General features: G+C 36.8%; 2 protein-coding genes across 2 annotated transcripts in view; both read right to left on the bottom strand.

Annotated features, from left to right (window-relative positions):
- Positions 1-15,506, bottom strand: part of LOC110668571 (60S ribosomal protein L32-1) — a 37,739-nt gene that overhangs the window by 5,967 nt on the left and 16,266 nt on the right. The window lies entirely within an intron of this gene.
- Positions 1,443-4,573, bottom strand: LOC110668572 (probable beta-D-xylosidase 5). The gene is made up of 7 exons (XM_021829898.2): positions 4,098-4,573; positions 3,619-3,924; positions 3,357-3,526; positions 3,163-3,263; positions 2,698-3,033; positions 2,181-2,594; positions 1,443-2,086 (listed from the first exon to the last, which is right to left on the bottom strand). Exons 1-7 carry the CDS (start codon positions 4,536-4,538, stop codon positions 1,476-1,478), a joined length of 2,379 nt encoding a protein of 792 aa, XP_021685590.2. The 5' UTR covers positions 4,539-4,573; the 3' UTR covers positions 1,443-1,475.

Below are 15,506 nucleotides of genomic sequence, written 5' to 3'. Positions count from 1 at the left end.
ATATCAGAAAAACAATGAACGCCCAGAGAAGAAGCAATAGCCGTATTATCCAGTTTGTCAGCTACTCTATTGGCCTCTCTATAAATATGATGCAAAGGCACCTCCCACTGCCACCTAAGAAAACGATGACACTAACAAATAAGTTTAGAATACTGCAAATTAGCCTCATCACATTGGAAAGCAGTTGCAAGACAGATTTGGAATCCAGCTTAATATTCAGCTTAGGCACACCCATATGTAAGCTTCATCCCTCTTAGCAGAGCTTTGAAACTCGGCCTGCATTGAGGTACAAGTGCCCAACTGAATACAAAACCCAGCCAACCAGACACCTCTATGGTCCCAAAGAACACCATTCTAACCAAATTACCCTTCTACACACCATCTAAGTTTAGCTTAATCCATCCTTCATCCGGAGACAACCATCCCACAGTCTTCGATGAGGACACAGAGGATATAGAAACAGCCCAAGCCATAGAAGACAGAACTTGAGATTTGAGGAGTGTGGATTTATACTCAATTATCTAATTAAGTTTGAAGGGCACCAATTCTTGTTAAAATGACCTAAGCCGTTATACCTTTATGGTCACCATCTTTGTAAATTCATTTCTTTTTCTATTACTCAATAACGTCGAACTCTTTATATTCCAACATGCGGAACTTCACTAGGGATTCAGCGTCCCATTTGCATTTCCACAATATCTAAAAATATGAGCAAGAGATTCATCCACAGCCCCACAAAGAACACAAACCAGGATCATTGGTAAGCCCTCTTTTATGTCTTTCATTGTTAGACATCAATTTGCCATAAAACAAAGTCCAAAATAACATCTTAATTTTCGGGGCAACTTTAATTTTCCAAATCACCTGTCAAATAGGATTGAGTGAGGCAGAATGACTCCCACATTGCAAAGAAAAAGCAGAACTCACCGAAAAGTTAACATCGTTCGCCTCCTTCCATGCAAGTTGATCATGAGATGGAGATCTAATTTCATGGTTTTAGGCTAAAAGCCGAAATAGCAAGCTAAAAGCATTGGGCTCCTTTTGAATTCTTATTATTCCTTGTTATAGCAATCCAATATAAAGATGCTACAAAATACAAGCCAAACAGAAACTAAGATTTAAGTGATCTTATCTACAATGGGCACGGCTTATTTCAGTTTAGAACCAATCTGAAATAAATAATTCTGAATTATTATGTGTATAAAGTATAAATAATCTCTGAATCAATCGTTAAAGTTATTTCACTTCAAGGTTTCAATTCGATTATGATGTGAGTTTTGTTTTCAATTTTAATTTTAGTTCATTCTATTTTAATTTGATTTGAATAGGCCGGTTGCTATACAACAATATACTAGAATCTGAAAATACCTTGTATGAATTACTTATTGTGGGAAGCATACATGTAATGAACTCATAATACATATAATAAATTAATAATTACTAGGCCCATCCCCAATTAGAGAAATGCTAACCCACTACTGATAAAACTGCACTTCAACCAAAAATGAGACATCAGCATTTCCCACCTTGATTGTGTGCAAACCAGATGGCAAAACTTTGTTGCCTCTTCCATCCACAATTGCTAAGCTCTTACAAGCATTAAATGTAAACTTAACATTCTTTTTCCCTCCTGCTGGAACAAATACCCTTTCAAATCCAATCACTTGCTTGGCGTGAGTCCCAGTAATTCCCGTTGGAGGCTTGGAGTAGACCATTACAACTTCACTTCCATCCATTTTCCCTGCATTTTCAACTGTGGCCTCAAGTCCGAACTCATGTTCACAACTTAAGTCCTCAACCAAAACAGCAGGGCAATATGGCTTGTCATCATAATTGGTATAGTTCAAGTTGTTGCAGTGCTGGTACTTGTTCAATTTGATCTTAAGGGTATTCTTTGAGGGTGTTATCTTGTAGCTGAAATTCGTATAGCTGAGTCCATAGCCAAATGGGTACACTGTTGAGCCATTGAAGAATTTGTATGTCCTTCCAGGGTAGCCAAACTCATCAACTGGCCTTAGTGACATGGATGTCATGGGTACCGCATCAACATATTCAGCCTTATACCATGTAAGTGGCAATCTTCCACCTGACGAGAAATCCAAATGATAAACATTCATACTATTTATGGAAGGAGAGCACTTTCTCTTTATTGAAAAGCTACAATAAAATGAGATTCTTACCAGGATTGTGTTTTCCAAAAACAATATCTGCAATAGCTCGACCACCTTCTTGGCCAGGGTATCCAGCCCACAAGATGGCTTGGATCAGTTCATTATTCTTGGCAAAAGAGATATCAACACAACCCGCTGCCATAATTACAAGGATCACTGGACCTTTAGAGGCTTTAGCAACTTGGTTGATCAATTGAGTTTGGTAACCTGGGAGGAGGAGATCCACCCTGTCCCTGCCTTCAGCTTCAACAGACAAGTCCAAACCCACCATTAATATAGTGGCATCTGCTTCACGTGCAGCTTCCATTGCTGGAAAGATCAAACTGTCATTTTTACAAGCAACATCTGCACATCCCATTTCGTATGTCACTTCTGCAAATGCTGAGAAGCCTTCAATTGGAGAAACATACCGGCAAGGAATACCTGTACATATCAATCTAAGAACATGAACAACTTTTACAAACAATATTGCCAACAGCTATTGTTCATCTAACTAATAAATATGGGGTAATTAAGTTATTAAAACCTGCATAATTTCCAATCATTGCTTTCGTAGCATTGGCATGTGGTCCAATTACAGCAAGTTTCTTCAACTTGGAAGAATTCAAGGGCAAAGTTCCATTATTTTTTAGGAGAACAATTCCTTCTCTAGCTGCTTCAGCTGCTAACTCAATATTTTCATTGGAGCAAATATCCTTCTTGCCAAGCGAACTGAAAGGACTTCCATCAAAGTATCCTAGCCTCATTAGGACAACATAAATATATTTTAGTGATCTGTCAATCTCAGCTTCACTAATTTGTCCTTGCATCAATGCACTCTTTAGATACTTGGGATAATAGTCTCCGCAGTCAAGATCCAATCCTGAACAATTCCATGAATAATTTCCCAACAATCAAAATATATAGTTGGCTCAAATATTAAAGGAAAAGATAAAATTAAAAAATATTTACAAAAAAATAGCCTTTTTCCATAGAAGACTTTAACACTTGCCTGCCTTTAAAACTTGAGAAACGGCATCCTCTTGTGTGTCCCCAAGCCATTTTTGGCCATGAACCATCACCTCAATTGAATCACAATCTGAAACTATGTATCTGCAAAAGAAATTGATGCCATAAGTGAACATAGCTCAATCAAGTCAATAATTCAGTTCAGGAACATAACAAAATAAAAATATAAAAATATACCCGTGAAGATCCCATTGTCCTCTAATTTTGTCTTGTAAAAGTGTTTTATCAGCACAAACAGGGATGCCATTAACACGGTTAAATGAGCACATAGCACTACTAGCATCACCATCTCTAACACACATTTCAAAAGGTGGCTGAAATGTCTCCAACATATCTTGCTCAGTCACCTTCGAACAATCAAAAGAAAAAAAAAATTACTTCTAGACTAACATTACTAAATATTGAAGCTAAAAGTAGGTTCTTTTAAAAAAAATTTTACCCTTGCATCGAAATGAAATCGATCCACCCCCAACCAGTCTTCAATATCATAAGCAGTGTAATGCTTACAGCAAGCAGCAACTTTGAGAGGTCTAGAGTTCAAGTCTGTGGTGTTTAGTGTTCCTTCAACATCTTGCAATGCTCTTACATAAATAGTACCATATGTACCAACAACAAACGGATCTTCTCCTGGTGTCTCAAGAATTCTTCCCCATCTGGGATCCCTTGCTACGTTTATGTTTGGGCTCCAAAACGTTAATCCAGATTTTCCCAAGTTGTACATTGCTCTGGCTTCTGACGAAACAACCTACACCAAGTTTTAATTCTTGCATGTTAGCATATCAACTTAGAGATAAATATCACACACAGAAATAATACAAAATAAATTGAACCTTTAACTTCAAGACTTGAAGTTTGAAGATTGAATTTGTTTCTAATATATGCAAAATCAAGGTGGTTTATTGAATATTTGATGAGTACCTCGCCAATTCTTTTCCAGAGAGATTGGTTAAAAGATGCAGTTGTGAGTAAAACTGTAGGAAAACTTGTTGCACCGGGAACTACTTCATCAAAGTTTGTCCCTGGACCAGTGTTGGAGACACCATGCAAGGCCTCAGACCACCATTCATAAGGTGGCAGCCCTATTTTAGACGCACCAGCAGCAGAATTTCCCAACTGTAGCACCTTTTCCTCTAAGGTCATCCTGTCTATTAGATCCTTTGCCCTCTTCTCAAAAGATTGGGAAGTGTCACAGTAGCCAAATTCAGCAATGTCCAGACCTTGTTTAGCAAACCTTGAAGGTTCACACACGCGGGTGTAATTAACAGGTACATCACTGACCAATGGAGGCCTTCTAGCAGTGCAAATAGCTAAGAAAGCTACGCTAACAATAAGAGAAAGCGAAGTAAAAGTTTTGGCCATTGTGTGTGTTTTTCTCTGACTTGTGAATTGCTGAAATGACGCTGCTGATAGCCTTATTTACATGCTAATGCTATGCATGGCAATGGATATAAACTACAAGATAGGAATGATCACAAGTTGTTTAGAAAGATTTGGGATGATATTTTTTAACTAATTGTGTCTATCCATTAAGAATGTGAATATATATTTTTTTAAAATTATAATGAAATTAAACCGAGTTATTTTAAATTAATTTAGGTTGATTGGTGATTGAGGATCATTTTATATTCATATTGAAATTTGAATAATAAAATAAATAATATTATATAAACTCTCAATATTTTAAATTAAAAAATTTCAATGGTAAGCATTTAAAAAAAAATCACAAGGGCAAACCAACACGGATTCTACATATATTTATTCAAAGCTGTTTTTATAAAAATAATTTTTATTTTTTAAAAATAAAAATTTAAAGACAATTAAATATATAGAAGACAAAAAATTGAGCACATATATATCAAAAGTCAGTATTTGTTTTAAAAAAAAACAATAAATAAATTTTTTACTCACACAATCTCTCTCTCTCTCTCTCTCTCTCTCTCTCTCTTCAAAATGGTTTCATACTCACACAATCGCTATGCCGTAAAACCTCTTTTTTTATATATATAAAAATTATCTTATCATATTAAATATTAACTTCTTATTTAAATGTTTTAAAATTTTAACTATTAAAATTATATCTTAAAAAAATAATAATTATCTAAAATTCCTTTTATTATATCTTTTAAGAATTTAAGAATTTTAAAACTCTTAAGAGTATAATCTCAAATATTAAAAAATTATTTTTATCATATTGATTATATATCTTTAAAAAATAATCATTTTTTAGATTAATTGAAAAAATGGTGAATTATTTTTTAAAAAAATTATATTAATATATATATATATATATTTAAATAATTGTTCACTAAAATATTTTTCATTAATTTGTCACGACCCAACCTATGGGCCAGACCGGCACTAGGACCTGGGCCAGCCTAAAGCCCCCGAGGCCCGTAGTAAGCATAACTGTTCATTAACCCAACTCTAAGGCCCATTTGGGCCCAGTATCAAGAAAACAAACGGACAGAGTCCGACCATAAAATAGACTTTCCAACGGGGAGTTTTCGACTCACCCGACCTGTAAACACAATAAATACTCAATTGGGGAGCTCAGCTCACCCTCCACATACTCATATCCTCATAATAATAAATGGGAGCTCAGCTCCCTCATCCAATCCATCAAACATGCATATCATTATACGTTTACAGGTCCAAAAATAATAATTTAGTTTACAGACCATAATCAATAAATACTTCTAACACATGCGGAAATTCTAGGAGTAAATAAAATTACACAAATATTGATAAACAACCTGCGAAGTAGAAAAGCAGGTTAACCCAGAATAAAATATCCTCCTGTGGCCTGTAAAAATTTTTGAACAGGAGTGAGCGTTCGACTCAGAGAGTAAAATATCAATTTTAACCATAATCTCTATAACTATCTAAAACTAATGCACCCTGTAGAGTGAAATGCAACATCAACAACATTTTCACATCATAACATCAAAAAGGTAAATTTGGAGCACTCACGCACCCTGTAACATCAATCATAATATATGGGAGCTGATCCCCTATACAGCTCTCTTAAATCCAACCTGGTGCCAGCGAAGAACTCAGCTCGGACTTCCACTTAATAACCAAATCGAGGGTCCCAGCGAAGAACTCAAGCCGTGACTACCCCTCGAAGGATCGGGTCCCAGCGAAGAACTCAAGCCGTGACTACCCGTCATACCCATAGTCCACACCACATCACACGCACGCCAACGCACGCACACTGCTCCAAATTACCGCAACAACATTCATGGCACTTTAACAGTTATCAATGCAACATAAATCGTGCCTAGAGTTTAACTACATAATTATATGCATATAAGTGATGCATGGGCATGCTGACATATAATAATATCGAAATTACAATTAAAATTAATATTTTACTCACAGACTTGACGGCAATCACTGTGGCGGCTGGGTGGAGGAAGAAGGCTGTCCCGGCTCACCTGACAATTATATTACAATTTTTTAATACAAATGACTCAATACAAATCAAGAAAAAAGACCCAATACGCCCTAAGTCGTGTCGAAAATCCGGCAGAGTCTCCCCTATACCTAGGACCTACCCAACCTGCAAAAGGGCTCAAAACACACTTCTATATCCACAATCCATATATCCACAACTCAATTACATCACACAGCCCCTCCTGGGCCCATCAAATCAATCATTCATCACAATATGTAAAATTTCAATTTAGTCCTTATAATTGATCATTTTTGCAAAAACTGCTCAAATAAGCTCTAAAAATTATAAAACTCGCCCATGGTCCTTAGAAATATTACTAAGCTATTGCAAAAAGAATCGTAATTTTCTAAGCTACCACGGATATTTTATGGATTTTTAATCCTATTTAAGCACTAAAAAATTATGAAAACGCAAGGTTCAGGTTTACCTTTGCCGATTCCGACTTCGGGAACGCGCTCGGGATGCCTGACAATGGTGGAGTAGCCAAAACCTCGATCCAATTCGGAGACTTTTCCGGTAGCTGGTCTGTTTGGCCGAAAATTCACAGACCCGGACAACTGTCGAATTTCCGCGAATTGAAGGTACCTACACGAAGCCCATAATAATATATAAAAATCGTGGGTGTTACATTCTTCCTCCTTACGTAAAAATTCGTCCTCGAATTTTACACAAGGCGTAATAAAGCACATGATTATACATTGAGCAGATATGGGTACTTGCTACGCATGTCCCGCTCGACTCCTGTGTGCACTCTTCCACTGACTGGCTCCTCCACAAAACCTTAACCATAGGGATCTGTTTTGATCTTAGCTGTCTCACTTGGTAGTCCACTATGGCTACAGGTTGCTCCTCAAATGTCAAGTTCTCTTTTAGCTCTATTACATCTGGTTGTAGTACATGAGAAGGATCTGGAATGTATTTCCTGAGCATGGAGATGTGAAACACGGGATGAACGTGAGAAAGGTTGGGTGGTAGCTCTGCTCCAACTCTATCAGTAACCTCAAAAGGTCCAATATACGGAGGTGCCAACTTGCCCTTCTTTTCAAATCTCATGACTCCCTTCATCGGAGAAACCTTCAGGAATACATAGTCGCCTACTGCAAACTCTATATCCCTCCGTCTGGGGTCTGCATAACTCTTCTGCCTACTGAAAGCTGTTTTCAATCGTTCCCTGTTTAAAGGAACTATCTCTGAAGTGTACTGCACTAGGTCTACATCATGCACCTTCGCTTCTCCCATTTCTGTCCAACACAGAGGAGACCTACACTTTCTTCCATATAGTGCCTCATAGGGTACCATCCCTATGCTGGAATGGTAACTGTTGTTATAGGCAAACTCCACCAAAGCTAGCTGATCATCTCATTGACCTCCAAACTCCAAAACACTCATGCGAAGCATGTCTTCCAATGTTTGGATTGTCCTTTCGGACTGTCCGTCTGTCTGAGGGTGGAAAGCCGTACTGAAGTTCAACTGTGTGCCAAGTGCCTCCTGCAACTTTCTCCAAAATCAAGAAGTGAATCAGCCCTCTCGCCGATATTATGGAAGCTGGAACTCCATGCAATCTGACGATTTCTCAAATATAGAGTCGGGCGTACTGTGCAACAGAATATGTAGTCTTCACAGGCAAGAAATGAGCTGATTGGTTAGGAGGTTTACAATTACCCATATCGAATCATATCCTCACGTGGTACGAGGTAACCCAGTCACAAAATCCATAGAAATCATTTCCCACTTCCATTCTGGGATAGGGAGCTCTTGCAACTTCCCTGACGGTCTCTGGTGTTGAAACTTCACCTTCTGACAAGTCAAGCACTTGGACACAAAGTCTGCTATGTCTCTCTTCATGCCATTCCACCAATAGCTATCTTTCACATCATGGTACATCTTGGTGGAACCTGGGTGGACATTGTACAGTGTATAGTGTGCCTCTCGCATGATTTCATCTCTGAGATTGTCCACATCAGGCACACATATCCTAGAACCTTGCACTAGGGCACCATCATTGGCAAATCCAAACTCACCACCTTCACCTTGCTGTACTCTTTCTATGATCTTCATTAATTGTTGGTCTCTGTGCTGGGAAACTCTAACTCTGTCCCGCAAGTCTGGCCTCACTGAAAAGTGAGCCAACAATACCCCCTCATCTGAAAGATCTAGGATTAAACCTTGATCCATCAACTCATGCACTTCCTGAATCAACGGTCTCTTCTCTACTGAAACATGCGCCAAACTGCCAGAAGATTTTCTGCTCAAAGCATCTGCTACAACATTGGCCTTCCCAGGGTGGTACTGGATGGTGCAATCATAGTCTTTCAGAAGCTCCATCCATCTCCTCTGTCTCAAGTTTAAATCCCTCTGTTGGAAGATGTACTTCAAACTCTTGTGGTCGGTGTATATCTCGCACACTTCACCATACAGGTAGTGTCTCCAGATTTTTAGTACAAAGACTACAGCCGCCATTTCCAAATCATGGGTGGGATAGTTCTGCTCATGCCTCTTCAGCTGCCTTGAAGCATAAGCCACTACTTTTCCATTCCGCATCAAAACACACCCTAGGCCAACTCTGGAGGCGTCACAGTACACGGTGTATCCTTCACCGCTCATAGGTAGTGTTAACACAGGGGCAGTGGTTAGACACTCCTTATCCTCATCATTATAACTGACTCTATCGAGCTCTCTTCCTGTCCTTTGCATCTTATCCACTTCCCTTTTCCTATTTTTGGTATTGTTGGTATCATTTCAACCTGCTGTACTTATTCCTTAATTTTAGTCCTATCTCATCCTTACACCTTTTCCTTCAAAGATGTCTATCCCATCATCAACTTTAACTTTCTTTTTATTTCTTAGTCTTATCTTGAATACTAGTTTCATTACTTCAAGAATTCTAACCCTATGATTTACTCCTACCAGCACATTCTTCACCTTATGTAACACTTATAATTACCCATAGAAAAAAAATTTTTTTCTTATATCCCCTTTTTTCCAACTTAACTATCAGAACATTATCATTCCCTATCAGCCTTAGTAGGAAATTGCTTATCCTGGATGAATATGAGCCCCATAAACTATAAGTTCCATCTGAACTAACACGACTGTAGGAAATATATGTCATGCCTTAATTCTAAACAAGATACTTCACGTGTTCATTCTCCTTAATATAATCATATATACTGCCCATAGCTTTCTAAACTTCAACCTCAAATTACCCATCAGCAACAATTTCATCTATTGAATCTCAACCATAAATAGTACTTCCTCCAGCTCATAGTTTAAAACAGTTGCAAGCCTTAGTAGCTAACTCAATTTAACTCCTTTCATACTTAATACTAGGTATGCACTTACTGTCATTCTCATATCAAGAAATTATGTATGAATTTGTGCCTACTAAACTCTCAATAACTAGGTCTCATTGACTCAGTTTCTGTTCCTTATATAACCTTCTAGAACCAAAAGCACAAGCTAAACTTGAAAAGAAAGAAAATATCCTCTTATATTCAACTACACCCGATTGTCATATTATAACGTTTCACCTAAGTTTCTTGGTCTTTCTCTCCAAATTTCATCATCTCCTAGCATAATTATGCTCTACCTATAAGGCATCATCTGCATGAACCCTTTACCGTACCATTTTCCTTCTTGACATAATATTTTATAATTTATTAACTTTACTTATACTCGACCTATGATTCATATCTATCATCGTTTTTATTGTGCCCTTAACTTTTATTGATTCCTGAAAGATTTCTCTCACTAATAAATTCTTCCAACACTAATTCCACCCTTATCTAGGGTCATTAATCTGATCCTTGAACTTTCTAGTGATTTATAACCATCCAGACTTGTCACTTTTCGTCCTACCCCTACTATTGTCCTGTCGTTATTGCTTCACTACAAAGTGATTCTGTTGATCACACTAAAAATGTTTGCCTGACATTCATAACGAACCTCTAACTATCTTCTCACTATCTCAAAAGTCTAACCTAAAACCCATGTGTCATTATCTATCATTCTTTTCCTCTCATCATACCTATTTGATCCCTTAGACTGACTTTTATTCAACTTACTGCTTACTAACTTCTCTTTCTCTACCTATTTAGGTAGTCCGCAATACCATCGCACATCTTCTAACATTTACTCATTATTATTGTATTCCATACCTCCATCACTTTTCTCACTAATGTGGTCCCATTTTGGGTTTTCCATCCTTGTCATTCTCCTTGCCAAGAATAACACTTAGCCTATCCTATATCTTAACTTTGTTCCTTTTATTATGCGCTCTTTAGGTTGTCCTTTCATTTATTTCCTTTGTCTTACCCAAAATAGAACTTGACTATTCTATCCCTGGTTCCATTCTTCTTCCTAACATAATAGCAGATTTGCTAACTATATCTTTCAGAGTCTCTATCGCGTTATCATATGTCTGTGCTACTCAGATTTGGTCCTTTGACCACTCTAGCTAGTACTTCCACTAGCATTTAGATTATATTGCATCTGCAATCAATTGCCCAAACTTTCATTCTGCACTTTCTTTATCCATTGGCCTTCTGTGATTTATCTTCGCTAATTTATTACTCTTAACACTATTATAATTAGATTATACTATTGTTTTGAATAATTTGAAATTAGAAAGGAACTCAGCAAATTTACAGTCATACTTTTATTGTATGATCTCTATTCTTATCCTTTAGCTTACATAATACCCTTACTACCTCGAGAACTGATTCTGCAGTAATTTTATTTATTATTATTTTTATTATTATTATTATTATTATTATTATTATTTTCCATGTTTACTCAATTCCAAAACTTAAGATTTCGGGCACCCAAACCCATCATCCAATTCAAAGGATTTACATCCATCGTGATCTGATTATATATGATTCCTATAATGGAACTTGTATCCTCTCCAGGATACCCGAGCCAACTACTCTCTACCACACTCTACAGTCCCATCTGGGACACTATTCCATAAGTCATCATTATCAGTAATAACCTTCGATCCATTCTGAAAAGATAGGACTATATCCTAACTTGCTGCAACAAAGGTACTACATCTACCACCTTGCCAGAACCATGTCAAGTTAATGACTCTTTTATCATATCATAGCTCTATAAATCATCAATTCATAGTTTCGACCTTCTCTAGGTAGTAGAGTTGTACTTTATTCCATACTGATACACACAAGGTATACTATTCTCACTCTATAAGTGTCACCTTTACTTTGCAACTAGTCCAAACCTGCAGTCCGATGGCAACTCTTGATGTAACTCTAGCTCATGCTGGGGTAACTGAGTCACTGACTCTAGTTATCACCCAACTGTGACCTTTCAATATTCTAACTCTAGACTCTTAGCCAGGAGTTCCCAACTCCTCTGCAAATATAGAACTCTGTTCTGGCATAACTGTACCAAAACAGAAGCCATCTCAAACAACCTCATTATGGAGCACCACGGGATGCACGCAGCTCTACACAATAATCTCATGTCGCATCAGAATCTGCGACTACAGAGCGCATACATCGAGAACATTGTATAGTTACTACGATACGCCTTGACAGCTAGGTCTCCTAATTTCTTATCTCTCCGAATCTTCTATTATCACAAACTTATTACATTTGGGTCATCTACTGATGACTGCCAGTAGTGGTATCCACATCCTTATCTAGGGCAACTATACTTTTAAGACTCACTTTTATGTACTCGTGTCTTACACGAAATGGGCACACCATTTAAACCCATACTGACAAAAATATAACATTTCTTGGAGTACGTATCCTCATGATAGATCTCACATGTCTACTAACTCTATTTCACATTTCTGTGTACTCCACGAAAATCAAGACACTAACTGAGGTAATCTTATATTTCCCGAGGTATAACGTAGAATCTAGAAACAAAGAATTACAGGAAAAGACGAAACAGAATCCTATACTCCGCATGTGACTCCTAGTAGACTCTTCCCAACACTTAGATAATTTTTCCCTATGAACTGAGCCTAAGCTCGATACCACATTTGTCACGACCCAACCTATGGGCCGGACCAAGACTAGGACACAGGCCAGCCTAAAGCCCCCGAGGCCCGTAGTAAGCCTAACTGTTCATTAACCCAACTCTAAGGCCCATTTGGGCCCAGTATCAAGAAAACAAACGGACAGAGTCCGACCATAAAATGGACTTTCCAACGGGGAGTTTTCGACTCACCCGACCTGTAAACACAATAAATACTCAATTGGGGAGCTCAGCTCACCCTCCACATACTCATATCCTCATAATAATAAATGGGAGCTCAGCTCCCTCATCCAATCCATCAAACATGCATATCATTATACGTTTACAGGTCAAACTATAATAATTTAGTTTACAGACCATAATCAATAAATACTTCTAACACATGCGGAAATTCTAGGAGTAAATAAAATTACACAAATATTGATAAACAACCTGCGAAGTAGAAAAGCAGGTTAACCCAGAATAAAATATCCTCATGTGGCCTGTAAAAATTTTTGAACAGGAGTGAGCGTTCGACTCAGAGAGTAAAATATCAATTTTAACCATAATCTCTATAACTATCTAAAACTAATGCACCCTGTAGAGTGAAATGCAACATCAACAACATTTTCACATCATAACATCAAAAAGGTAAATTTGGAGCACTCACGCACCCTGTAACATCAATCATAATATATGGGAGCTGATCCCCTATACAGCTCTCTTAAATCCAACCTGGTGCCAGCGAAGAACTCAGCTCGGACTTCCACTTAATAACCAAATCGAGGGTCCCAGCGAAGAACTCAAGCCGTGACTACCCCTCGAAGGATCGGGTCCCAGCGAAGAACTCAAGCCGTGACTACCCGTCCTACCCATAGTCCACACCACATCACACGCACGCCAACGCACGCACACTGCTCCAAATTACCGCAACAACATTCATGGCACTTTAACAGTTATCAATGCAACATAAATCGTGCCTAGAGTTTAACTACATAATTATATGCATATAAGTAATGCATGGGCATGCTGACATATAATAATATCGAAATTACAATTAAAATTAATATTTTACTCACAGACTTGACGGCAATCACTGTGGCGGCTGGGCGGAGGAAGAAGGCTGTCCCGGCTCACCTGACAATTATATTACAATTTTTTAATACAAATGACTCAATACAAATCAAGAAAAAAGACCCAATACGTCCTAAGTCGTGCCGAAAATCCGACAGAGTCTCCCCTATACCTAGGACCTACCCAACCTGCAAAAGGGCTCAAAACACACTTCTATATCCACAATCCATATATCCACAACTCAATCACATCACACAGCCCCTCCTGGGCCCATCAAATCAATCATTCATCACAATATGTAAAATTTCAATTTAGTCCTTATAATTGATCATTTTTGCAAAAACTGCCCAAATAAGCTCTAAAAATTATAAAACTCTGCCCCGCGGTCCTTAGAAATATTACTAAGCTATTGCAAAAAGAATCGTAATTTTTTAAGCTACCACGAATATTTTATGGATTTTTAATTCTATTTAAGCACTAGAAAATTACGAAAACGCAAGGTTCGGGTTTACCTTTGCCGATTCCGACTTCGGGAACGCGCTCGGGATGCCTGACAATGGTGGGGTAGCCAAAACCTCGATCCAATTCGGAGACTTTTCCGGTAGCTGGTCTGTCTAGCCGGAAATTCACAGATCCGGACAACTGTCGAATTTCCGCGAATTGAGGAAACCTACACGAAGCCCAATAATAATATATAAAAAATCAGGGGTGTTACAAATTTAAACATATATTTTATAAATATATATATATAAGATTTAATAAAAAATTATTCATAAAATTTAAAAAATTAATTTTAAAAATATTTCTCCTAATTAAAGCTTAAAAATTTTAATAATAATATTTCAAAAATCGTTGTGACATAATTTTTTTTTACTTTATTTATCATTTTATTGACATATGAATATGTCAATTAATTTAAAAAATATTTAAAATAATAAGTTATTTACTTATTAACACTTTAAATAAAATTATAATCAATTAAAAATTTTATTATAAAGAAATTTTGTGATATAATTATAAAAATATAAAATATGAAAAATACAGAATAAATTAATTTAAAAAAATAAAATGATAAATAATCCACGCATCATGCAAGAAAAATAATTAATTATTAATTGATTATGTGATAACAAACAAGGGATAAAATATATTTTGCAAGATTAAATATTGCATTTTACTAAAATTTAAGAGATTGCATTAAACTCGTCAACAAAATCTGTAATAAACTCAGCAACAAAATCTATATCTAACATAATGTAGTTTATTCCAAACACTAAATTTGATTATAAGTAATTCCCATCTAATAAACATTTTCATGTAGAACACTTATAATAAGCCTAAATATTAGTTGAAGAATATCACCTTAATGAAATGAATCGAGCGTAATTTACCTTCAAAATATAGCTCATGGGAGGAAGAATGTCCAAGTTCATATAAGAGATATATTATTCCTATCCATTATTAATATGAGATATTAATATGCAATTTTAGAATTTCACCGAGTTAATAAATAAATAAATATTAAATAGAAGTGATATATTCCCTGAATATGTAGGCTGATCTTTTTCTTTGCTTTACACTTCGAACTCATCATTTGCTGGAACAAACTATGACGTTAACTTATGGAGCCAAACCAAATGGCATAACCAATTAGGGTTGCATGCAACCCGTGGCTCTATAAACGATATATGTATCTAAAGGAACGTATTTACTTGGCTTTATGGTAGGAGCTTTGATATCACCATTAATTCGAATTGATGAAAAACTAGGTATTAGCCTATAGTTATGCATATATAATGTATACCATA

Source organism: Hevea brasiliensis, chromosome 18, assembly GCF_030052815.1.
Source record: "Hevea brasiliensis isolate MT/VB/25A 57/8 chromosome 18, ASM3005281v1, whole genome shotgun sequence".
NCBI classification, from domain to species: domain Eukaryota; kingdom Viridiplantae; phylum Streptophyta; class Magnoliopsida; order Malpighiales; family Euphorbiaceae; genus Hevea; species Hevea brasiliensis.
Note: the sequence above shows the minus strand (reverse complement) of the source record. Positions and strands in the feature narration are given on the sequence as shown.